The sequence below is a fragment of the Callorhinchus milii genome, unplaced genomic scaffold (assembly GCF_018977255.1).
Source record: "Callorhinchus milii isolate IMCB2004 unplaced genomic scaffold, IMCB_Cmil_1.0 Scaffold24, whole genome shotgun sequence".
In the NCBI taxonomy this organism is placed as follows: Eukaryota; Metazoa; Chordata; class Chondrichthyes; order Chimaeriformes; family Callorhinchidae; genus Callorhinchus; species Callorhinchus milii.
The window spans coordinates 5361799-5388409 of NW_024704765.1; the positions used below are offsets into that span (position 1 = coordinate 5361799).

At 47.4% G+C, this 26611-nt stretch overlaps 1 protein-coding gene across 4 annotated transcripts; it reads right to left on the reverse strand.

Moving 5' to 3' along the window:
* Nucleotides 1–1629: 1629 nt before the first annotated feature.
* Nucleotides 1630–15951, reverse strand: LOC103172500 (tumor necrosis factor receptor superfamily member 14-like). Of its 4 annotated transcripts, none has more exons than XR_006085707.1 (10): nucleotides 15808–15951; nucleotides 14824–14926; nucleotides 13339–13464; nucleotides 12906–13061; nucleotides 11881–11971; nucleotides 11377–11552; nucleotides 11160–11285; nucleotides 10151–10194; nucleotides 9731–9984; nucleotides 1630–1953 (listed from the first exon to the last, which is right to left on the reverse strand). XR_006085707.1 is itself a non-coding variant. In XM_042343485.1 (9 exons), the coding sequence occupies exons 2-9, from the start codon at nucleotides 14924–14926 to the stop codon at nucleotides 9802–9804; spliced, it is 1005 nt and encodes a 334-aa protein (XP_042199419.1). In that variant the 5' UTR covers nucleotides 15808–15951; the 3' UTR covers nucleotides 9196–9801. The 4 variants fall into 4 exon arrangements, 1 of the variants encoding a protein (XP_042199419.1); XR_006085706.1 differs by lacking the exon at nucleotides 1630–1953 and adding an exon at nucleotides 5668–6577; XR_006085705.1 differs by lacking the exon at nucleotides 1630–1953 and adding an exon at nucleotides 8330–8640.
* Between the last annotated feature and the right edge of the window lie 10660 nt (nucleotides 15952–26611).

Here is a 26611-nt window from a genome sequence, read left to right on the forward strand (position 1 = left end):
TCCCTCCCCCCCCTCCCTCTAACACCCCCACCACCTCCCTCTCTCCCACCCACCACCTCCATCTACCCACCACCTCCCTCTCCCCAACCACCTCTCCACCCCACCACCACCTCTCTTGCCCCCACACACACACTCAGAGGATGGTCACCAGCTGGTGATTTATTTCAAGAATTCAAACCACAGTTGCAAACCCCGAGATAAATCACACTAATCATAATAGGCATTTCTTTATTCATTGTTCTACATGCAAACTTATATAGGATGACCACGCATTCCTGATTACAGTTTATCCTGTGAAGCTCTTTGAGACGTCTCGAAGACGTGATAACGCTCTATATCAAATCCAAGGATTATTATTATTTCCGGGGACAGTCCTGGGATGAGGTATGGTGTCTCTGGGGCCAAATTTCATCCATCTCAAGTTAAACAACAAACTGAGCAACACAGCCGTGAATCCAACACGTTTCTCCACTATCGGGAATTGTACTGAGTTCATTTTTTTTGTACACATCCCTGGATTTGGTTTACAAAATATGGTCGAAAACAGAAAGTAACAGTAGAATTTAATAATATTTAATATAAAAGCTGTAGCAAGGAAAGTTTAGTAACACGCATGCTCTCGAGAGACCCTGCCCCTATCAGGATGCTGAGGCCCCGCCCTGATTAGGGTGCAGAGACCCCGCCCCTACAACAACAACAACAAGATTCCATTTATAAAGCGCCTTTCACGTCAGGAGGACGTCGCAAGGCGCTGCACAGTTGGGTCATGACCCGAGCAGGGGGGAAATGGTCAGGGTGAGGGGAGGGGAGGGAGGGAGTGAGGAGGGGGAAGAGAGTCGAGAGGGGAGCTGAAGGCTGAAGGTCAAAGAGAAAGGTTTTGAGACCGGCCTTGAAGGAGGAAAGGGAGGAAGCGGCGAAGGCACTGGGGGATGGAGTTCCAGAGCCTCGGGGCTGAGAGGCTGAAGGCCCGACCACCGATGGTAGGGCGGTTGGGGCGGGGGACGTGGAGCAGACCGGAGCCGGAGGAACGGAGGGTACGGGCAGGTAGGTAGGGGGATAGTAGGTTGGAGAGGTAGAAGGGAGCAAGGCCGTGAATGGCCTTGTAGGTGAGGATGAGGATCTTGAAATCACCCCTATCAGGGTGCTGAGGCCCCCCCTACAGTAACGTCCTCTGCCACCAGAAGGCGCCACTTCATCGCATTCAATTTTGGTTCCGGCAACTCACTTTGAGGTTAACACAACCGAATAACCCTTCGCAAACCCAGTCTAAGCCGTTGTATGTTTGTCCTGTCGCCCCCCCCCCCCACCCCACCCTCCCCACCCCCCGAGCGGCCACCGCATCAAATGTAAGGAAACAACATCAAATTATATTACAACAGAAATGTTAACCTTCAGGTGTGACTTTTACTGACCTGACAGCCCGTCAGCCGCGCGACCCTTCCCTTTCTCTTGCCCGCCCGATCCCCTCGTGAATAGAGAAGCAGAACCATCTGTGGGAACGGCCAGTAAATGTCCGTGAGTGAGAGAGAAAGAGCAGCAATTACTGCCTCGGCGGCTTCCACAACAACAGCGAGCAAAGTTCCTTCATCTGTCAACACTTTCACATTCACTGGGGGGAGGGAGCAGCTCAGTCACGTGTTTCCTCAGAGGATCTCAGGATTTCCAGTAAATCAGATGTTGTTTGCTAAATAATGAAGCTCGCCATGATTGGTTCAGGTCCTGCCTTTCACACCGCTTCCACTTTGTCGTGGCAAATGGCTTCTCCTCCAGCCCCCGCACCATCTCCAAGTCTCCAGAGTGTAGTGGGCGCAGCACTTGCCTGGCAAGAGCCGGGTTTGAAATAATCAATCCCTCCAAAATAATGTTATAAATGACGAGCTGTACCATCCAAAGGCTCCAATATGGGAACAAAAAACAGAAGTGGCCGGGAACGCTCAGCAGGTCAGGCGGCATCTATGGAGACAGGAAAGTGAGTCAATGTTTCAGGTCCACGGCCCTTCGTCAGAACCACATGTATGCGGGTGATACCCAACTCTACCTCTCTGCCTCCACCCTCGACTCCAGGGCCACTGCTGTCCTGACAGAATGTCTGTCGGACATCAAGTCGGGATGAGAGCTAACTATTATTATTATTATTATTATTATTATTAACTTCCTTCAGTTGAACATCAATAAGACCGGGGCTCTCCTGACTGGCTCCCGTCAGCGCTGACAGAATCATCATCCAAGGATGCACACTCCGCCTTGCTAATCCAGTCCAGAATCTTGGCGTCTTGTTTGACCCTCAACTATCCTTTCTATACCGCATCTGCGCCATGACCTTCCCCCAACTCCGCAACATTGCCCGTCTCTGCCATTCTCTCACAACGCAGGTGCCGAGACCCTCACACGCACATTTATAACATCCAGGCTCGGCTATGCAAACTCCCTGCTTCACGGCCACCCCAATTCCTTCCTCCATAGGCTATGTCCTCTCCCGCACCAGACACCGCGACCCCATCATCCCCATCCTCGCCCGACTCCACTGTCTTCCCATCACACAAAAGATACAGTTCAAGATCCTGTTCCTCACCTTCAATGCCCTCCACACCCTCTGCAACCTTCTAACTCCCTACCAACTCTGTTTATCTGACTCAGGCCTGCTTCACGTCCTCCGCCTCGCCTGCCGCATCAGTGGCGGGCGGGCCTTCTGCCACTCTGCTCCCAACCTCTGGAACTCCATCCTGCAGTAACCCCGCCTCAACCCCTCCATTGCCTCCTTCAAGACCTGTCTCAAGACCCTCTTTGTTGGTGCCTTCTGTCACCCTCATTCCCCCACCCTCCATGAAGCCCACCAGGTGCTCTCTGGACCCCATCCCCACCTTTCTCCTTAAATCCCAGCTCCACCTCCTCGCCCCACTACTCGCCAACATCATTAACCACTCCCTGACACTGTTCCTTCCCCCCTCAAAACAGCCACTATCACCCCACCTTGAAGAAACCTCTCGACCCATCACAGCTATCTAGCTACCGGCCCATCTCAAATCTCCCCTTCCTATCCAAGGTCCTTGAGAGCTGTTGCCTCCCAGCTTCGCTCTTTCCTCTCCTCTCACTCACTCACTCACTCACTCACTCACTCACTCCATGAACCCCTCCAATCGGGTTTCCGTGCTGCCCACAGCACGGAAACTGCTCTGGTCAAGGTCACAAACAACATCCTGACCATGTGTGACCAGGGCTCCCTCTGCCTCCTCATCCTCCTTGACCTCTCTGCCGCCTTTAACACCGTGAACCACTCAATCCTCCTCCACCCAACCTTCAAGGTTCTGTCCTTGATTGGTTCAGGTCCTACCTTTCACACCACCTCCACTTTGTCGCAGCAAATGGCTTCTCCTCCAGCCCCCGCACCATCTCGTGCGGTGTTCCTCAGGGCTCTGTCCTTGGTCCCCTCCTCTTCACCCCCTACATGTTCCCCCTTGGTGACATCATCTGCAGACACGGGGTAAATTTACACATGTGTGCAGATGACACCCAACTCTACCTCTCCGCCTCCACCCTGAACTCCAGGACTACTGCCGACTATGGGAACTCTCTCCTCGCCGGCCTTCCCGACACCTCCCTCCACACTGCAGGTCATTCAGAACTCTGCAGCTCGTGTACTGTCCCGCACCAGACACCGCGACCACATCACTCCCACCCTCGCTCGCCTCCACTGGCTCCCCATCCCCCAGAGGATCGATTTCAAGATCCTCATCCTCACCTACAAGGCCATTCACGGCCTTGCCCTCTCCTACCTCTCTGACCTACTATCCCCCTACCTACCTGCCCGTACCCTCCGTTCCTCTGGCTACGGTCTGCTCCACATCCCCCGCCCCAACCGCCCTACCATCGGTGGCCGGACCTTCAGCCTCTCAGCCCTGAGGCTCTGGAACTCTATCCCCCAGTGCCTTCGCCACCTCCTCCCTTTCCTCCTTCAAGGCCGGTCTCAAGACCTTTCTCTTTGACCATGCCTTCAGCTCCCCTCTCGACTCTCTACCCCCTCCTCGCTCCCTCCCTTCCCTCCCCTCACCCTGACCATTTCCCCCCAATGCTCGGGTCCTCACCCAACTGTACAGCGCCTTGGGACGTCCTCCCGACGTGAAAGGCGCTCTATAAATGGAATCTTGTTCTTGTTGTTGTTGTCCTGACCGACTGCCTGTCCCACATCAAGTCCTGGCCAAGGGCCAACTTTCTCCAACTCAACGTCAGCAAGACCGAGGCCCTCCTGATTGGCTTGCAATCTCAGGCGCTGGCAGCATTAGCCTCCACGGCTGCGCACTCAACCTCATTAAGCCAGTCAGGAACCTGGTTGTCTTGTTTGGCCCTGAACTGTCCTGTCTCCCCCACATCCGCGCCATGACCGGCACTGCCTACCACCACCTCCGCAACATTGCCAGACTGCACTACTGCCTCACCCCTCACCCACGCATTCGTCACATCAAGGCTCGACTATGGGAACGCCCTCCTCATCGGCCTTCCCTACTCTTCCCTTCACAAGCTGCAGATCATCCAAAACTCTGCAGCTCATGTACTCTCACGCACCAGGCTCCGTGACCCCATCACCCCCACCCTCGCCCGACTCCACGTGCTCCCCATCCCCCAGAGGATCAAATTCAAGATCCTCGTCTTCACTTTCAAGGCCATCCACACCACCCCTCCCCATGCTCGGGCCCCCAACACCTGACTGTTCAGTGCTTCGGGACGTCCTCCTGACGTGAAAGGCGCTCTATAAATGTAATTTTGTTGTTGTTGTGATAAGGCCCTATATCAATTCCAAGAATTATTATTATTTTATTAAAATAAAAACATGGCAACACTGCTCTGCATTGTGTTGTGTGTTTTTATTGTTTTGAGTTTAGGTGGAGGTTGAAATCACCCATTACGAGCAGGTGCTCAGTGCAGAGGGACAGGAGTGAGAGGAGAGCCGAGATATCAGTGAGGAAGGAGCCAGGAGGTTTGGGGGTTGGTAAACTAGAAGTATTTTGAGGGAGAGAGAGGAGGGATGGTAGAGGGTTAGCCATGATGAGCCTCACGGAGGAGAGTGTGGTAATGGTGGAGTCCAGGAGAGAGAAAGCGAGGAGGGCGTTGGGAGAGAAGGGCAGAGTGGGAGTAGCAGAGTGTGGGGAGTGGGAGCAGCAACATTTTCAGGGGGAGCGGCTCAGGTCGGGGTTGCAGCCAAAACACCTACGCAGAGGCCGGGAGCGAGCAATCAGCATTAGATACGACTAAAGACCACAATTAATCATGGTTTTTTGCTCATCCTGTTGACATATGCGGAAACTATTACCATTATCGTGCTTGAGGATCAGGACTAGGCTATATATCATGCATATGCCATTTTTCTGCCCAGCTGAGTGTCTGACACCTGCGGAGGCACAACACTGTGCTTAAGAATATCCAAACTAAACCGAGAATTTCATGCATCCCACCTACGCATGGAGATCCCAGAGATAGGTTGTTGGAATGGAATGCACACTCTCTCTCTCTCTCTCCCTGGAGGGAAGTATTCTGCTTACCTAATTCCAGAAAGTATTTGGCGCAGGTTGGCAAGAGTCAAGGCATTGGGATAATCGCTGGAGTCTAACGAGCTAAAACCCCATAACTTGCCATTGATATCGCTGTCTGGCAAACTTTCCCGCTTTGTCCAGCAAGGACCACCCTCCCTGTTGGGGCTTTGGCGCAGGGTTAACAGGAGCTTAACTGTTAGCTGAGTGTATCAGCCTCAGGTTGGCAAGAACCAAGGCTTCGGGTTGGCTTACTGCTAGTTTAACCGGTTAAACCCATCAGCTTATCATTGAGATCACTGTCTGCCAAGCTTCTCGGAAAACTCTAAAACATATTTACATTACAAGATGTAGGCCTTGTTTGAGCGATGGGGGGGGGGGGGTGGGGGGCTGCTAAGGATAATTCAACCACTGAGACATCTTTAGCCCAAGATTATCTTGAACCAACACAGATCCACCCAACGGCTTATCTTTAAGTATGCAGCTGCAACGATCAAATGCTTTCATAAGACCTGAGGCAGCTGTGTCCTAACCGGCACTCAGTAAAGCTCTTGTTCTGCAAGTTTCACATCCATGGAGGAAAAAACAAGATGTTAGGTTTTGCCTCGTGAACTTCCTCAGTGAACAACACAGTCTGTATTGTTCCCCTTAATAAAAATGTTGAAGTAGACAAGGGTAATTCCTGAACTTTGTACTATTATAAACATAATTTGCTGCCAAGCCAACTAGCGTGATAAGCCGCTAATCAACCCGAATCACATGGGTGCTTATCACTGGAAGTATAACATACAGACAGTCAGCTGGTTATTTTGTCAGTGGGGGAAAATGCTTAAATGTTTTAGTTTTGCATGTTCTCCACTCAACCAAATTAAAAGATGCAAATCACACTCTGACGCCTCCAGAGATTTTGCAATAAACACGAGCTACATACTGCCTGCCTACGTGAATCATTATTTAACACTTGAGAGAGCAGCACACGTTCAAACGACTTCTTCTCCAATAGAAACAGAAGTTGCTGGGAACACTGAGCAAGTCAGGCCGCATCTGTGGAGCTTCTAAAAAAAACGAAAACACAAAGAGCTCGAATAATTCATTCATTATTACTAATAATTCATTAGCATCAGAGCCAAAATGAAACAGCACAGAGGTCAAATTTCAGCATTTCATAATATCCCTTTGAGGAAAGTTGTGAACACATTAAAAAAAATTCAATGATAGGAATGAGAGCAGCAGCATTCTAGTAAACACAGAAACCAAGAAATATTGTATTGTAATGATTGGAGGGAACACAGTGAGAGGGTGAAAGCACTAAGTGCTGTTGTAGCAATAACAGCCACTGAAGAAGAGACTGAGCAGGTGAAACCTGGCACACGCAGAGCGACACAAATGCTCTAAAAGCAGCATTTGAATCCACGCCTCTGTATACCTCGCAATGAGCAGGAACCCAGGAGTCACAACTATGTTGGTACAAGAGGCATTGCCTCACCTATCTGACAAAAATTGAGCCTGGCAAATGCATCACAAGTTAATAATAATAATAATCCTTGCATTTGATATAGCGCTTTTCACGTCGGAGGACGTCCCAAAGCGCTTCACAGAACACACTGTAAAGTGAATTGACTGTATATTTGTGGGCGAACGCGGCAGCCAATTGCGCACAGCAATGTCCCACAAACAGTCGTAGATTGAAAATGACCAATTTATTATTGTTTTGGGTTTTGGAGGGATTATTATTAGGCTCTGTGTGGAGTGGAGTAAGGAAACTTGCCCAAGGTTTCGCCCTCTGCCTGGAATTGAACTCAGGTCTCTCACTTTCAAAGGGAGTGCAACCCACAGCAGTGTACAATCCAGAAGCTTCCAAACAAATCCAAATGTTCTTTCACCTTTGAACAAAGTCAAAGTGGGCAGTTGCACATCATATCAGACGTGGTTTGATAGTTTCACCGATAGAGGAAGTGGAAAAAGCACTTTCTGTTTCAAATTTAATGGAGCCTTTGATAGTCCCACAAACATCCATGGAGTGAATGAGCAATTTTATCCAAGGGATTGTTGGCCAGAGCACTGGGAGAGAGAAACTCAGACATAGTTTAATCTTTCATCTGAATGACGCACTTCCAACAACGCAGCACATTCCCAGCACTGCATTGGAGTGTCAGTTTAGAAGACAATATGAGTTCGTTGTTGCTTTCAGTCTAATATGTGTGTGTGTGTGGGTGTGGGGGCGCGGAAGCTCCTTTGTGTCACAGTAACCTGAGCTGTGCCTCCTTCAACTCTCTCACTGACCGTCCTCGTTTTTTTCCTAAAAACAAAATTGAATTGTAACAGCAACTGGCGACAGACAGAGTGAGAAATGGTTAACAGCAAAACCGAAACTTCTGTAAAAAAACAAGTGCTGTGAATGCTCATCGAGCCAATTCACGCTTCTCTTCAAGAGAGAAATTTTGCTGAGCTTTCAGCTGAAACATGGAACATTGACTCTTTCAAACCACGATCGAGTGACTTTTTGGGAGTTTCTGCTGTTTTCGTTTTAAAATAATTTTCTGACCCGGGTTTTTGTTACACAAACAACAGGACCCATTGGTGTGAAGCGCCGACTGGTGGCGTTTTCAAGGTTATAAAAAAAATGGTTATTTACAGCCTCTGTGGCCTAATTAAAAAAAGTTCTTCGCTGCACCACTTGTGGTTACACTAAACTTTATTGCTTTACTTGGGAGTCCTGTAGTATTGTTTAGAGCATTTGCCTGGCGAGCGAGAGGACCTGGGTTTGATTCGCGGGCAGGGCAAACATTAGGCAAGTTTCCTTACTGCACAGGCCTCTGTAATAATAACCCTCTGTAATAATAATTTGGTCACTCAATAAGATTTATTACCGCCGGCTGAACCTATACAAACCAGTCACCCTCAAGCTGACATTAAGACTGTTTTATTCCTCTTGGCTCAGCTCCCTAACTCTCTCCGCAAACTGCCGTGTGGCGTTGATGGCATCAGAACGCGCTTCAACGCATCCGAACAATGTTCACAATGCAGATCAACACTTTTGCTCTGACAGCCTCAAAATGACAAATCTACTTCTCCCACAGAATAAGAGGCCGGGAACGCTCAGCAAGTCAGGCGGGGTCTGCGGAGAGAGGAAAGGGAGTCAAGGTTTCGGGTCCACGACCTTTCCTCACAACTGAATTCTGACGAAGAGCCGCGGACCCCGAAGCGTTGACCCACTTTCCCCTCTCCATAGATGCTGCCTGACCCGCTGGGCGTTCCCGGCCTCTTGAGCGTTTGGTAACTAGTTGCGCTACCACTGCTGTGCCACTTGGAGGCGCCGATGCGCTGGCACATAGCTGTGCTCAGCCGCGCCCTCTGTGGCCCATCTGCTGCTACTGCACGTCGGGTCCATAATAATAATAATATAATCCTTGCATTTGATATAGCGCTTTTCACGTCGGGAGGACGTCCCAAAGCGCTTCACAGAACACACTGTAAAGTGAATTGACTGTATATTTGTGGGCGAACGCGGCAGCCAATTGCGCACAGCAATGTCCCACAAACAGTCATAGATTGAAAATGACCAATTTATTATTGTTTTGGGTTTTGGAGGGAATATTATTAGGCTCTGTGTAAGGAAAGTGTAAGGAAACTTGCCCAAGGTTTCGCCCTCTGCCTGAAATTGAACCCAGGTGTCTCGCTTGTAAGGCGAGTGCTCTAACCACTGAGCTACAGGACTCCTTCACTGTACTCTCACCATTGCTATATCCTTCCTGTAATATTGCAACAAGAGCTGTACACAGATCTCCAAATGTGGACTAACCAAAGGACAAAACTGAAGTAACTTCAAGTCTCGGCCTCAGTCACAGAAAAGGCCATATATTTACTTCCACCTCAGTTTGGACTTATCATTGCCTTCGTTTTTTTGGGGGGGAAGAGGGTTGTATTATTAGAAGAAATGTTACTTCTGTTTAAGAGGATTCAGAGTTATAAGACAATATACTTCCTCATGTGATTCCTTCTGCCAACTCTCTCCTGTGCTCTGCGGATTTAGACAAGAAGGATGATTCTCTCCAGGGTGAGATGAGAAGATCATGATCACAAGATTGATCTCTATGATGACCTTCCGGCATATCCAATCTCATACCTCCAGAACACCCACCCCACCATACCTACATCACTGCCTCAAACTACTTTTCAAATGAGTGCAGTGAGTTGGTTTCCATCACCTTTCCTTGTATCTGCCCTGGCGTCTGCTCCTCTGGCTGCCCATCACCAAAAGATCTGCACACACTTGTTTTCAAGTCTGAAGTTCCACAAACGTCAATCCAAGCACTTCCAACCCTCTCAATGAGTGATCTTGTAGTTCAGGTGTTTTGCTGCTCCTTCTATTTCCTAAATTAGTCCTGTGACTGGTATCTGAACTACCAATTCCTGAATCATGACGTTCGTTAGAGATTTGTATCGACAAATTCACATCCTCCTGCAAAAGAAAAAAAAGGAATTAAGTTAACTTAGAATTACTGATCATTTTTATGTGGATAATAATCCTTAACGCAGCATTAGAATACCACTATTTTATCTTTATAATTTTGAACTCAAGTTTTTAGACAATACATTTCACATAAAGATAGTAACATTTAATGTACCTCTTTCTGATTGTTTCCTAATTGTGTTTTGTCAACATCATTTGCTGCAAGAAAAATACAGTCAGTTAATAGAAAGAATATGTATCAATTGATTACAGTTTCCAAGTCTTTGGGCTATTATGCCAATGTTATAATAATACAAGAAAAACAAATCTACTGGAGTCACTAATAAAAATGTTCAGCAAATTTCCAAAAGGAAGTTAAGCAGATATGTTAGTAGAGGTATTAAGGGAAATGGCAGAAGGGCGGGGCATTTTATATAACATCCTTCATGTAGGTCAGGATGGTACAACCTTTTGGCGGCTGAGGACCGGATGCCGTATTTGATAAACGTCCGTGGGCCATATAAGCAATATTTCTCTTCCAGAAACACAACACTTACACAGCACCGTTTTCACGTAGGAAAGATGTCTCAAAGCTCTTGACACTGTTTGCTGGACACCTGAGCTGGGGGTGAGAGCCGAGGGAGGTGGGGTGGGAGGGGAAAAGATGATCTTGACGTGCTTCGAAAGAGGGGAAGGAGCGAGTCGGAGACCTCGTTTGTCCCTCGTCCCCTCCACCATCAGTGGCCGTGCCTTCACCCAATAGGCTATGAAACTCTAGAACTCTCTCCCTCAACCCCCCCGGCTTGCCCCCTCCCTCCCCACTTTCAAATCCCGCCTAGAAAAGACTTTGCTTTTTGATTGTGCTTACGGTCACCTCTCCCCTCCCTCTACCCCGGCTCGGTGTCAGATTCCCCCACTGTCAAGCACTCCGGGACATTACTCCGCATGAAGACCGCTATATAAATGCAAGTGGTTTTTTCTCTCTCCCTCACGCTTTCTCTCACACAAATACTCTCTCCCTCTCCTCTCACACACTCTCTCAGTTCCTCTCCTCTCAGCTGGGGAGGGGCTTCCTGACAAGACTCAGTAACGGCTGATATTGTTCCTCCCCAAAGCTCAATGCGCTGCAGTGTCAGGAAATCTCTCTCGAGCTGAAGGGACGGCAAACAGGTCCTTTTACTGACCTTCGGTTCCTGACGCTGCTATGAGAGGATCATTCGCTGTTGGGGGAGGTCCTGAAGTTGGACATTGTGTGTCCCTTGGACAATATTTTGTGGCCCGGACGGCATCCGCGTGAGTCCAACACCCGTCTAAAGAAGAAGAATATTTCTAATTTGACTGATACAAAACAAAGAATAAAAATGTGTTGGTTCAGAAAACAATAGTATTAAAGCCACAAACCTGTACACTTTGTCACAGCTTGTCTCTTCCACCACAAAATTCCAACACCAATCACTACAATCACTACAGGTATTACAATAGACAATACTATAAGTGCTATGTTTGTCTTCTCTTTGCACTCTGCATCCACGGAAGAGTTTCCTGGTCCAACCTCAAGCTTGTTCAATTCTTCACATCTGGGCAAAAGCAGAATAATTAATCAGACAAACTATAGATTTTGCCCATGACTTATCCTAACACATTTAAGCATTACTTATTAGCAAAATCTTTCTACCACTACAGTTTGAATTAGATACACTATTGGTACTTTGGGGCTAAATGGGAATATTCAGAAACACTTGAATCTTAAGAGTTGTACAGTACCCTGTACTGAGCGACAACTCCTGTTTTCTGGTGAGATGTCCGCCTGACGTGAAAGGCGCTGTACAAATGTAATTTATTGTCATTGTTCCCATTTCCAATACAGTTAATTCTATATTCCCAGATGACTTATAAAGTACTTACTTAGTCCATGGTTTACACGCTTCAGTAGAAACATTATTTGAATATGTTCCATGAGGACACTTTTCATACACAGTGTCTTCCCAGATTGTTCCTGAAAATACATATGCAACCACAGAATATTGGAGAATCTTAACTCAGCTAAGTTTGCCCTGTGAAGGAGTCTTTGACAGAGACTGTTACTATTTTACAGCCTATTCTGACAACAGTGTTTGTCACGACTGAAGGTTGGAGGAGGGCCTTGTGGTTGTGTGTGGACACCAACTAATTTATAAATAATAATAATCCTTGCATTTGATATAGCGCTTTTCATGTCTGCTCAATGTCTCAAAGAACTTCACAGAATATACTGTAAAGTGAATTGACTGTATATTTGTGGGCAAAACGCGGCAGCCAATTGCGCACAGCAGCGTCCCCCAAACAGTCGTGGATTGAAAATGACTAATTTATTTTTGTTTTGGAAGGATTATTATTAGGCGCATGGAGTAAGGAAACTTGCCCAAGGTTTCACCCTGTCTGGAATTGAACCCAGGTGTCTCGCTTGCAAGGCGAGAGCTCTAACCACTGAGCTACAGGACTCCACAGTTTAGTACTGGCTGCATTGACTTGGGGTGAGGGAGTGCCTGTAGCACTGTGGAGGAAGGCAGTTTCTGTGAAGCACAGCCACACTGTGTGAAGCAAATTGTATCATAAACGTGAGAATAATTCCTACGATCACAGAAACAAACAACAACAACTTGCATGTATATAGCGCCCCTCACGCAGGGCAGCGTCCCAGAGCGCTTGACAGTGGTGGAGCACGACACCGAGCGAGGGGGAGGTGACTGTAGAAGAGGAAAGTCTTCAGGTGCGATCTGAAGATTGGAAGGACAGGGCAAGGCGGAGGGTAGAGGAAGAGTGTTCCAGAGTTTCGGGGCGTAGTGGATGAAAGCGCGGCCATCGCTGGTAGAACGGAGGGCACGAGGGACTTACAGGAGGCCGGAGCCAGTCGAGCGGATTCACAGTAAAGCTTTAATCTCACACCTTACCTTTCTTTTTAACTCCTTCACCTACAGGACCCAGGCTGTGCTTTCTGCACATCTCACATCCACTCCCTTTCTTCTCCACACAGAAATAACCCTCTTTGCAATGACAAATAGTATTTTGGAGAGAGGTGCATTGCTGTGCATCTAAAAGTCCCAATCCTAAAAATAAAAAATCATGAGATTCAGTGAAGGTTCAATGCTGCAGAGTGTAAACAATGTATATTTCACCCACAAATATACAGTCAATTCACTTTTTCTCGATTGTATCCACACAGACTAACTATTACTCCAATAAACTACAGACCTCTGTTACTCTTTCATCAATACCCATTTTGCTCCTCGCTCCTGTGTTTTGACTGCATTTTACAATGCTCATTTGTTAATAAACATTCCTGACAAAATACAGAGTTTGTCATGAAATTAGTGTAACATTTACCTGAATCACAACTGTCACACTTGAGGCATTTTTCCAGCCCATTGGGATGGTCGATGTATTCACCTTGAGTGCAAACTCTGCATCCAGTGTTGGTCATTGCTGTGCAATGTTTTGACACTCGACTTCCTGAAATATAAACACATATTAGCAAAAGTTAGCAATACTGAACTAAGATATTTGGTCTGATACTGTAACTCTTCCCCACAAAACACTTCACTGGAGAACATTAAAAAAATGACTGAATCCTAATTACCTTCTCATTCTCTACTGCCACAGAAATGCAGTCAATTCACTTTACAATATATTCTGTGAAGCGCTTTGCGACGTCTCGTTGATGTGATAAGGCACTATATCAAATGTACTAATACCTGATATTTTATGCTATATATAGTTATTTTATGACTTCAAATATTTTCTGGAGACGATTTCTACATAGCAATGTCCCACTGACAGCCTTAAAGGGAATGACCAATTTTGTTTGACCGATTGTCAGGCAAAACAGTGGGAGAAACTCCCTTCTCTTTTCCAATAATGCCATTAGGGTTCTTTAACATCTACCAAAACAGGCAAATGGAACCTTAATTTATTTCATGTGTCATTCGAAGGACGACATCTCAAACAATGCAGTGTATACCCAGGACTGTAGTGCAGTGTCAGCCGAGAATTGTGAATTTTTCAATGCGGTGCAGTGCCAATATGGGCTTTGAACCCACAACTCAGAGGTGAGAGTATCACCAACTGAACCAGACCAATACATTTGACATAAGATTGCAGTAATATGTAACTTAGGAGTTTTTAAGCAAATCAGTTTAAATAGGGGACCTCAACATTGGATGACTTTCTGTGAGTTTGGTCCCGATGGATGAGACTGAATTGAACATTTCGCAAGTTGGCTGATGATATGGTTTACAATAAGCATCAACTAACTGATTTTGTTTCCATTTTCCAATTCAGCTGCTAAAAATAATCTTGTAAATATATTCAGCATTTTGAGAAAGAAGGGCCCCCGACGATACCAGGGTTGAGGGACTTCAGTTACGTGGAGAGACAAGAGAGGCTGTGATTATTCTCTTTAGTGCAGAAAAGGTTGAGGGTAGATTTAATCGAGGCGTTCAAAATTATGAAGGTTTTTGAATAAGAGCGGAGAGGGAGAAGTTGTTTCCACTGGCGAATGGGTCAGTAACCAGAAGACGCAGATAATAATAATAATAATAATAATAATAGCAGATAATTGGCAAAAAGAACCAGAGGGGAGACGAGGAGATTTTCTTTTTACCCAGAGAGTTGCACTACCTGAAAGGGCGGTGGAAGCAGATTTGATCAGAGCTTTCAAAAGGGAATCGGATCGGTACTTAAGAAGGAAACAACTGTAGGGCTGTGGGGTCAGAGCGGGGGAGTGGGACTGGTTTTGTAGCTCTGTCAAAGCGCCGTCAAAGGCGCGATGGGCCAAATGGCCTCTCTCCGCGCTGTAAGGTGAGGACTCACCCACAGGACACATCGGGCAGCACTGTCCACGGGTTAGATATTCTCCTCGGCCACAGCCGCTGACCAGGCGAAGGCGGCCAAACAGTAAGAAGAACCACAACATCTAAATTGAAAAAAAAATACCACACACTTACTTCGACAACAATGAGACAATGAGACTCGGCGCTCAAGATGGCGGCGGCGGCCCAGAAGGTCCCCGGACGAGGCCGCCCGCGGCACAGCATCGTCCGCAAACAGAAGAGCCGCGAAGCTGTCGGGAGACCCCACACCCTCCCTCCCTCCCTCCCTCCCGCCTCGGTGCCGGCCAACGGGGGGGGAGGGCGTTGGGGTTCCGGAGAGACCCCCATTCCGCTGTCGGGGCGCAGTGCCGCTCTTCCAAATAAAGGTTAAGGAGAGAACGAGCGCCATTTTGGGCCTCTCACAGCCTCACCGGCGCTCCCCTCACGGGCCGTCAGCCCCGCGCGGCCCTTCCCTTCCCCTTCCCCCCTCTCCCTGACCCGCGCCGCTCGCGGGAGGGGCAGCGGATTCGTGTCCGTGTTAGTGACGTCCTCGGGAGGGCCCAAACCCCACAACTCGCCGCGAACCGAGTGGGACTCTGACAAACGGCACAAAGACGGAACAAACCCGAACATTCATTGCACAACATCACCAGAGAAACGCTCCGCGTCGGTCCCCTGTGGGGGGTGTGGGGGGGGGTGTGGGTGTTTGGGTGTGTGGGGGGGGTGTGGGGGGTGTTTGGGGGTGTGTTGGGGGTTAATAAACTAAAGGGAAACGCGTTGCGACTCGAGTCTGAGCCGTTTGACTGTGTCCTCCCCCTCTCTCTCTCCCCTCTCTCCCTCTCCCCCCCTCTCCCTCTCCCCCCCTCCCTCTCCCCTCTCCCTCTCTCCCCCTCTCCCCCCCGAGCGGCAAATGGAAGAAAAATGTCAAATTGTTATCATTTCTTATCAAACAAAATGAAGCCGCAGATGGTAACGTTTCACTGACCTGAGAGTCCGTCAGAACGCGGAGACTCGTCCCCTTCACAGCGCTTCACCTCAACTCCGCCCCGAGACCCGACCCCCACCCGAGCGATGGGCACTTCAACAACAACTCGGTTTGCTCCGTTACATCCTGTGCTGTGGGTGAGAGGGGGAGTGTGTGTGAGGGGGAGTGTGTGTGTGTGAGGGGGAGTGTGTGTGTGTGAGGGGGAGTGTGTGTGTGTGAGAGGGGGGAGGGGTGTGTGAGTGTGAGTGAGAGGGGAGGGGTGTGTGAGTGTGTGTGAGGGGAGGGGTGTGTGTGAGTGTGAGGAGAGGGGTGTGTGAGTGTGTGTGAGAGGGGAGGGGTGTGTGTGTGTGTGAGTGTGTGTGTGAGAGGGGAGGGGAGTGTGTGAGTGTGAGGGGGGAGTGTGTGAGTGTGTGTGAGAGGGGAGGGGTGTGTGAGTGTGTGTGAGAGGGGAGGGGTGTGTGAGGGGGGAGGGGTGTGTGAGTGTGTGTGAGAGGGGAGGGGTGTGAGTGTGTGTGTGAGAGGGGAGGGGTGTGTGAGGGGGGAGGGGTGTGTGAGTGTGTGAGAGGGGAGGGGTGTGTGTGTGTGAGTGTGTGTGAGAGGGGAGGGGTGTGTGTGTGTGAGAGGGGAGGGGTGTGTGTGTGTGTGTGTGTGTGAGAGAGAGGAGGGGTGTGTGTGTGAGTGTGTGTGAGAGGGGAGGGGTGTGTGTGTGAGTGTGTGTGAGAGGGGACGGGTGTGTGAGTGTGAGAGGGGAGGGGTGTGTGTGTGAGTGTGTGTGAGAGGGGAGGGGTGTGTGAGTGTGTGTGTGAGAGGGGAGGGGTGTGTGTGTGTGAGAGGGGGGAGGGGTGTGTGTGTGAGAGGGGAGGGTGTGTGTGTGTGAGGGGGAGGGTGTGTGAGTGTGTGTGTGAGAGGGGAGGGGTGTGTGTGTGTGAGAGGGGGGGTGTGTGTGTGTGTGTGAGAGGGGAGGGGTGTGTGTGTGTGAGGGGGGAGGGGTGTGTGTGAGAGGGGAGGGGTGTGTGTGTGTGAGTGTGTGTGTGAGAGGGGAGGGGTGTGTGTGTGAGGGGGGAGGGGTGTGCGTGTGTGAGTGTGTGTGAGAGGGGACGGGTGTGTGAGTGTGTGTGTGAGAGGGGAGGGGTGTGTGTGAGAGGGGAGGGGTGTGTGTGTGTGAGGGGGAGGGGTGTGTGTGAGAGGGGACGGGTGTGTGTGTGTGAGTGTGTGTGTGAGAGGGGAGGGGTGTGTGTGTGTGAGTGTGTGTGTGAGAGAGGAGGGGTGTGTGTGTGTGAGTGTGTGTGTGAGAGGGGAGGGGTGTGTGTGAGAGGGGAGGGGTGTGCGTGTGTGAGTGTGTGTGAGAGGGGAGGGTGTGTGGTGTGTGTGTGAGAGGGGAGGGGTGTGTGTGAGAGGGGAGGGGTGTGTGTGTGAGGGGGAGGGGTGTGTGTGAGAGAGGAGGGGTGTGTGTGTGTGAGTGTGTGTGTGAGAGGGGAGGGGTGTGTGTGAGGGGGGAGGGGTGTGTGTGAGAGGGGAGGGGTGTGTGTGTGTGTGTGAGAGAGGAGGGGTGTGTGTGTGTGTGTGTGTGTGAGAGGGCAGGTGTGTGTGTGTGAGAGAGGAGGGGTGTGTGTGTGTGTGAGAGGGGAGGGGTGTGTGTGTGTGTGTGTGAGAGGGGAGGGGTGTGTGTGTGAGTGTGTGTGTGTGAGAGAGGAGGGGTGTGTGTGTGTGAATGTGTGTGTGAGGGGGGATTTGTGCTCCTTCACAACACCCATTTCTCTCAAAACCAAATGCAGTGGTAACAGTAATTGGCCACACAGACAAGTGGAGAAATGCTGAACAGCCAAACTTCTGAATATATATATATATATATAATGATCCTCGCATTTTTTTCATATAAATATATATGTAATAAATACAGATGTATAATAGATGTATATAAAAAACCCCAAAGTGAATCAGGACAACTCACGCCTCTCTACGAGAGACAGATGTTGCTCAGATTTCAGCTGAAATCATTGACACTAAGGCTAATCGAGTGACTTTCGCAGTTATTTCTGTTATAATAATAATAATCCTCGCATTTGATATAGCGCTTTTCACGTCCGGAGGATGTCCCAAAGCGCTTCACAGAACACACTGTAAAGTGAATTGACTGTATATTTGTGGGCGAACGCGGCAGCCAATTGCGCACAGCAATGTCCCATAGACAGTCGTGGATTGAAAATGACCAATTTATTATTGTTTTTGGTTTTGGAGGATTATTATTAGGCTCTGTGTGGAGTAAGGAAACTTGCCCAAGGTTTCGCCCTCTGCCTGGGATTGAACTCAGGTCTGTCACTTGCAAAGCGAGTGCTCTACCCACTGAGCTACAGGACTTCACAATATCTTATTTATAGTTATTCTCGTTTTCACATCATTTTCTAATTTGAGTTGATTTGTGAAGCATTTGCTGTTTGTGGATTCTTAGCTAAAAGTCCCTGAACTTTCCATCTTTCAGATACAATGCTTAACGTCAAGAACTGTTTATCTGTTGAGATGCACCTTCTCGGATCTCGAACATGTTGATACCCTCACACTCTCTCAGGCTGTTTAATGCTTCTGGACTCAAAGCTTCAGCAGCTCATTTAGATAAGGTTTCAAATGCTGTTTTTAGAGTATCTGTGTCGCTCTGCGTTTGTCTGTTGGCAGGAAACCTGTCACATTACCCTTGGAGAGGGATTGTGGCATTTCTGAATACAAATCAGAAACTGACCCAAACTTGTTTTGTTTGATAATAATAATCCTTACATTCGACATAGCACCGTATCACGTCTTCGAGACGTCTCAAAGTGCATCACAGAATGTACTGTAAAGTGAATTAACTGTCAATTGCGCACAGCAGTGTCCCACAAACAGTCGTGGATTGCGTGACCAAATTACTATATTTTATTTGAAGACCATTTGAAGTTATTATTTGAAGTTTGTTTTTGTGTATTTTATGTTATCATTTTATAAATCTAAAGCATTCAATTTTTAAAATCGCCCCTGAAAGAGCTTTGAGTTCTCAATGATCTCTTTGCGCTGATTTACAAGATTCTCTCTTATTATTAATAATAATAAAAATCATCAGTGCATCTGAAACAGCGCACAGAGCACACAACAACAACAACAACAAGAAGATTCCATTTATTGAGCGCTTTTCACGTCGGGAGGACGTCCCAAGGCGCTGTACAGTTGGGTCAGGACCCGAGCATTGGGGGGAAATGGTCAGGTTGAGGGGAGGGAAGGGAGGGAGCGAGGAGGGGGAAGAGAGTCGAGAGGGGAGCTGAAGGCACAGTCAAAGAGAAAGGTCTTGAGACCGGCCTTGAAGGAGGAAAGGGAGGAAGCGGCGAAGGCACTGGGGGATGGAGTTCCAGAGCCTCGGGGCTGAGAGGCTGAAGGCCACCGATGGTAGGGCGGTTGGGGCGGGGGATGTGGAGCAGACCGTAGCCAGAGGAACGGAGGGTACGGGCAGGTAGGGGGATAGTAGGTCAGAGAGGTAGGAGGGAGCGAGGCCATGAATGGCCTTGTAGGTGAGGATGAGGATCTTGAACTTACAGACATTACACTAAACTCGGTGGGAGAGTAAGCTCTGAGGATGATGGAAAAAGATTGCAACGGGATATAGATAGGCTCGGGGAGTGGGCGAGTAGGTGGCAGATGGAATTAATGTGGGGAAGTGAGAAAAACAGATAGAAAAAATAGAAAAACAGATTATTTTCTAGAGGGGGAGAGATTAGATAGTGTTAGTGTTCAGAAGGATTTGGGTGTCCTTGTACACCAGTCTCGAAAAGTTAGTTTGCAGGTGCAGCAGTGACTAAGAAGGCAAACGGCAGTTAGTGTTCATTGCAAAAGGTTTAGAGTACAAGAGTAGGGAAGTCTTGCTGCAACTGTATAGGGCTTTGGTGAGACTGCACCGAGAGTATTGTGTGCAGTGTTGGTCTCCTTATTTAAAAAAGGACATACTTGCCCTTGAGGGGGTGCAGCGAAGATTCACTCGGTTAGTTCCTGGGATGAGGGGACTGACCTATGAGGATAGGCTGAATAAACTGGGGCTGTATTCTCCAGAGTACAGAAGAATTAGGGGAGAGATCTTATTGAAACATAAGATTCTTAAAGGGCTGATAAAGTAGACACTGAGGGTCTGTTTCCCCTGGGAGGAGAATCTATAACCAGGGGTCACAGTCTGAAAATGAAGGGTCAGCCTTTTAGAACAGAGTTGAGGAAACATTTCTTCACTCAGAGGGGGAAATTCACTACCCCAGAAGGCTGAGACTGAGAGATTTTTAAAATATAGAGGGATTTGGGGATAGGGCAAGTAATTAGAGTTAGGTCTGAAGATCAGCCATGATGTTATCGAATGGCGGGGCAGACTCGGGGGGCCAAATGGTCTACTCCTGCTCCTAATTCTTATGTAAAAGTATTTCCAGGCTTCAAACCACAATTGCAAACTCCAGATAAACAAGGGACACAATAATCATGAAATGTAACAGCCTTTTTTAAATATAATTCATCTTTCTTCAAGCAAACTTTGAGACAATATAACAACTGCAAGGATTATTATTGATATAAGACCGATCATCAGAGAAAAAGCTCTGGGTCGCTCCCCTGTGTGTGTGTGGAGGTTAATAAACTAAAGGAAAACACGTTGCAACTCGAGTCTAAACCGTTTGATTTTGTCCTGTTGCCTCCCCCGAGCGGCACCACATCAAATGGAAGAAAAATGTCAAATTATTATCATTTCTAATAAAAAAAATGAAGCTACAGATTGTAACGTTTACTGACCTGAGAGTCTGTCAGACGCGGAGACTCATCCCTTCCCACTCGCTTCCCCACCGCCTCAGCTCAGCCCCGAGCGATGGGCAGTTCAACCAACAACTCGATTTGCTCAAAGTTACACTCGCCCCTGTGTGTGTGTGTGAGAAAGGTGTTGGTGTGGGGTGGTGGGGACCACCTTGTATCACAGTAACCACATTTGTGCTCCTTCACCACCTCCATTTCTCTCAAAACCAAATACAATTCTTACAGTAATTTGTGACACAGACAAGGGGAGAAATGCTGAATAGTCAAAAGGTCGAGACGTCTCAAAGTGCATCACAGAATATACTGTAAAGTGAATCCCTCAGCCCTGAATCCCTCAGCCCTGACTGTATTCAACTCAAACAACTCTGACACAAATCACCTCTCAGCCTTGGATCAACTCAATAGTCCAAATGCACAACCAGCCCGATCCAAGCTCTGCTGTAAATAAATTGGTTGTGTACCTACACTGAACCATCCCTGACACTGACCAACTCCCATCAAATACACTGAACCAATCTCAACATGAACTACATCGATAACTACACGGAGGATTCTGACAAATTAACTCAGCAACACAAAGCCAGTCCCATCTCACAACACCTCAACTTCACCAAACCAGCCCCGATACAAACCAACTTGTGAACTTCACTGATCAAATCCACAGAAATTTATTCTCAACAATTCTACTAAACCAACCCTGGCCTCACTCACTAAACTACCCTGTAACTACACTGAACCTGCCCTGACACAAGCCAACTCTCAAACACTCAACTACATTAAGGAAACACTGAAAGAAACCAACTCTCAACATCTGGACTGAACTCACCCTGACAAACCCAACTCTAAACCAATCTCAGCATATACTGACTCCACAATTACACGAAACCAGTCTGGACAGAACCTGACTCGTAGCAGCTACACTGAGCGAGACCCGGCAGCGACTGACTCTCGGAAGCTACACGTTGCCAGTCACTAGCAAACCAGCCATGCAAACTGCTCCGACCCAGCCCTGGCAGCGACTGACCCGAGGCAACTGCACTGAGCCAGGCCTGAAGGACTAACACTCAACCGGCCTTGACAGACAGTCACCTGCCCTAAACCAACTCGCACACAAACTGATGCTCCACAATCAGCCCCGACACAAACCGACTCTCAGCCACTAAACCCAACCGACCTTGACAGACACTGGCTCTGGGCAAATAAGCCAACCTTCACACAGTGACTCTATATTACCCAACAACACACAAATTCACTCTGAACTCAGATCAAACTATTGTAATAGATGTTATCAAATCTAATACCATCTAACTACAGTGTCTGACTTCAATCTCTGCGGTTCATACAACCTGTACCAATTAATTCTACCCTCGATCCAAAATGTCACCTCACCAAATTAAACCCAGCAACATCTCCCCATCCTGTCCCTCTCAAACCCTCGTCTATATTACTAACAACTTCTAATCTCAACCTACAATGTAATCCAAAGATTGGCTCATATGTGCTCGTATGTCAGACATCCTGCATGATTTCCACATATGTTGCCAAATCTCTGGACTGTGGAAAGGTGCAAGAGAGAGATACAACCTTTGCCGTCATCGCAGGTTTCCCACGAGTACAGACTTGCTTATCCTCCACAAGTCCCAAGGTGCTTACAAGAGAGAAACGGGGCGTGAGCTTCAGTCGTCACCCTAAGGTTTTCAGGAATCTTCACTTACCATGTAGTCCAACACGTCCAAGTCAGACACCGCTCGAAACTAACAGGCTGTTTACCGATACTGACTCAGCCCCGACACAAACCAACTCTACACTGAACCAATCTCAGGATAAAAAGCATCAATAACAGAGGATTCTCTGACATACACTAACTCTCTACAACTGCCCTGAACCAACCTTGACAGACACCGACTACACACCTTGTCACGGTATCTTATCGCTGGCTGAGAATTACATGCTGTTTAAGTGCACTCTTGAAGGAGACATCCTTTTCTTCACAATTTTGCAGGTTGAGAGGCAGTAACCAATAGAGTAACCTTACCCCAAACCTCTTACAAGTTCCTGAAATTCAGAGTTTGTATAATTATTTATGTTAGAGTCAAGTGTCAGTGAAAACTCCAAACCTCAGCAACTCTGGTTCACCCCCACCTCCTCCCTTTTATACCTCAAATGTGCCCAAGACACCTTTTTACCCAATTAATCCTGAGCATCTGGGACCCCTCTCTATGATCTCAAACATTCACCCTATTCCGATTAGCCCTTTACTACCTCACGGCCTGCACTGAACCAACTCGGACACAAACTAATGATCGACAACTGCTCCAAACCATCCCTGGCATAAACTGACTCTCAACCAGTAAACTGAACCAACTTGGACAGACACTGCCTCTGGGCAAACAAAACCAACCTTCAGCTATTCTATATTACCCAAGATCAAGCAAATTTACTGTCTCTTCAGAAAATTATAACAGATACCATCAAGTCTACACCATCTAACAGTGTCTAACCTCAACCTCTGTTATTCCTACAATCTGGGTCGATTAATTAAACCCGCGACCCAAACTGTGAGCTCAACATCTTAATCCAGCAACATCTCCTCCATCCTGTCCCTCTCAAACCCCAGTCTCCGTTACTAACGACTTCTAATCTCAACCTCCAGTGTGAGCTAGAGTTAATGCTCATATGTGTTTGGATGTCAGACATCCTGCATGAAGTCCACGTAGTGTTGCTAAACTTCTGGAGTGTGGAAAGGTGCAAGAAAGAAGGATATACAACCTTTGCCGTCATCACAGTGTTCCCACTAGTACAGACTTACCTTACTTATCCTCCACGAATCCTAAGGTGCTAGAGAGAGAAACAGGGCGTGAGCTTCAGTTGTCAGCGTTTGGTTCCCATTAGTACAGACTTGGCTTCGGGTGACAATAATAATAATAGTCCTTGCATTTGATATAGCGCTTTTCACGTCTTTGACATCTCAAAGCGCTTCACAGAATAGACTGTAAAGTGAATTGACCATATATTTGTGGGCGAAGTGCAGCAGCCAATTGCACACAGCAGCGTCCCACAAACAGTCGTGGATGAAAATGATAAATTTATTATTGTTTTGTTTTTTGGAGGGATTATTATTAGGTGTGGGGAGTAAGGAAACTTGCCCAAGGTTTTGCCCTCCCTGAAATTGAACCCAGGTGTCTCTCTTGCAAGGCGAGTGCTCTAACCACTGAGCTACACGACTCCAACGAACAACTGAGCTCAGCCCATTAATCACTTACATCTCCCACAATTTTCAGCTGCATCTCATCTCCAAACAATTCCTAGTTGGACGCTTTTGACCAAAATCTAGATGATGGTTTAAAGACTAACACTGCAAAATAATAATTCCATACAGTGATTCTGTCATCGCCATCTCTGAGATGAGTTACACAATGCAAAGAAAAGTCGGACAGGTCAAGAGATGTTCACATTAAACCCAGATAGATTGCAACAAGGTCTCCAAAGTTCATTGATGTATAAATACCCAGTGATCATCTGGTATGAACAAGCATTAGACCAGCGTTCAAAAGCAACACAAACCTGCACTGGCTCCAGGACAACCTCTGACTGAAGTGGAAACAACAGAACTAAATACTGAGAGAAGAGCAAAAGTTAGAAAACCAAAAGTGATAACTAACTGAGTTGCTCCAGAAAGAGAAACAGTTTAAGAAAATAAACACAAAAAAGCAAGAAAAACACTATTGGGCAAATGGTCAAGTGAGGACAGTTACCCTAATAAGTGTCTGTGACAAATACACATAGTATAAAAATAAAACAAGTTAGGAACACAAATTTAGCTTAAAGTGTCTGATGTAGTAGCCATTACAAAGACCTGGCTACAAGTTGGGCATTACTGGAGCTAAAATTCCAGGCTGTAAGATCTTCAGAAAGGATAGGGAAATTGGGAAAGGAGGGGAGCAATATGGATAACATTCAAGTACAACAGTAAATAGAAAGGACTTTAGTAAAGGTGATCAGGCCACAGAAACACTATGGGTAGAATTAAGGAACAGCAAAGGAGGGAAGACTCTGGTAGGAGTTGTCTACAGACTCCAGCAATTGTTTTTGAGACAAATAACGCAATAAAAGGAGAAGCCAAACTGGCCAAGAGTTGCTCACAATTGACATGGAGAGCAGGTGGACAGTGACAACACCCAAGGTTTGGACAACTTCCCTTCACAAACATTACTGACCACCAGAAGGTTCTTACAAATACAGACTTACCTGATATAATCCAAAAAGAGACCAGCCTGAGCCAAGCTCCACCACACGCAAACTGACCATTTCAGTTGTGCGTGGGGGTGTGTGGTGTGTGTGGGGAGAGGTGGTGTGTGTGGGGTGGGAGGGGAGCTGTGTTTGTGTGGGGTTGGGAGCTGTGTTTGTGTGGGGTTGGGGGCTGTGAGTGTCTGTGGGGGGGGGGGGGGGAGGGCTGTATGTATGTGGGGGTTAAGAACATAAGAATTAGGAGCAGGAGTCGGTCTCACCAAAGCCTTACACAGTTGCAGCAAGACTTCCTTACTCTTGTACTCTAAACCTTTTGCAATGAACACTAACTGCCGTTCGCCTTCTTAGTCACTGCTGCACCTGCAAACTAACTTTTCGAGACAGGTGTACAAGGACACCCAAATCCCTCTGCACACTAACACGATCTAATCTCTCCCCCGCTGGAAAATAATCTAGTTTTCTATTTTTGCTACCTACGTGAATAACTTCTCACTTCCCAACATTAAATTCCATCTGCCACCTACTCGCCCACTCCCCGAGCCCATCTATATCCTGTTGCAATCTTTTTCCATCATCCTCAGAACTTACTCTCCCACCCAGTTTAGTGTAATGTCTGTAAGCTTAAGGTGTGCTCTGTGCGCTGTTTCAGATGAACTGATGATTTTTATTATTATTAGAGAATTATTAATAGAGAGAATCTTGTAAATCAGCGCAAAGAGATCATTGAGAAGTCAAAGCTGTTTCAGGGGCGATTTTAAAAATTGAATGCTTTAGATTTTTAAAATGATGACATAAAATACACAAAAACAAACTTAAAAAGGACGCAGTGTGCAGTCCCAGTGCAGACTCACAGAGGCACAACTTAGAGCATTGCAATGTAACAGCGTTTGGTTTGGTTTGGAAGCTTCTGGATTGTTCACGACTGAGTGATGCAATTGTCAGACTCATTCCTTGACCAACACTAACCTCAGCCTGCGATCTGTCTCCCTGATATAGATGGGTATTGGCTTCAGAGCTGTTTGTGGGACATCGCTCTGTGCAAACTGCCAATGCCACATTCAACCACAAAATAACACTTTACAGTCAATCATTGAGCAGGTATTTTCACCCCTGGGACTCAGTCTAAGCGAACACTCCAAGTATTGAGACAGTGCGGTGTTGAAACTTTGCAACACTCTCCCTCAATCCCTCCGCCTTGCCCCCTCTCTCCCCCTTTTCCAAATCCTGTGTGAAAATCTTCCTCTTCGACTGTGCTCACGGACACCAAATCCCACCCTCCCCTCCCCAGCTCAGAGTCAGCCTCCGCCACTGTTAAGTGCCCTTGAAATAAAATATAGTAATTTGGTCACGCAATCCATGACTGTTTGTGGGACACTGCTGTGCGCAATTGGCAGTTAATTCACTTTACAGTATATTCTGTGATGCACTTTGAGACGTCTCGAAGACGTGATACGGTGCTATGTCGAATGTAAGGATTATTATTATTATCAAACAAAACAAGTTTGGGTCAGTTTCTGATTTGTATTCAGAAATGCCACAATCCCTCTCCAAGGGTAATGTGACAGGTTTCCTGCCAACAGACAAACGCAGAGCGACACAGATACTCTAAAAACAGCATTTGAAACCTTATCTAAATGAGCTGCTGAAGCTTTGAGTCCAGAAGCATTAAACAGCCTGAGAGAGTGTGAGGGTATCAACATGTTCGAGATCCGAGAAGGTGCATCTCAACAGATAAACACTAAACCGAGTTTAG

Coding starts and splice junctions, on each gene's coding strand:
- LOC103172500 (XM_042343485.1), bottom strand. CDS start 14,926: ATGTTGTGGTTCTTCTTACTGTTTGGCCGCCTTCGCCTGGTCAGCGGC. Junction 11,972..12,905: donor TGAAGGAGTTAAAAAGAAAG/GTAAGGTGTGAG, acceptor ATGTATTTTCAG/GAACAATCTGGGAAGACACT. Junction 11,553..11,880: donor GCGTGTAAACCATGGACTAA/GTAAGTACTTTA, acceptor GCTTTTGCCCAG/ATGTGAAGAATTGAACAAGC.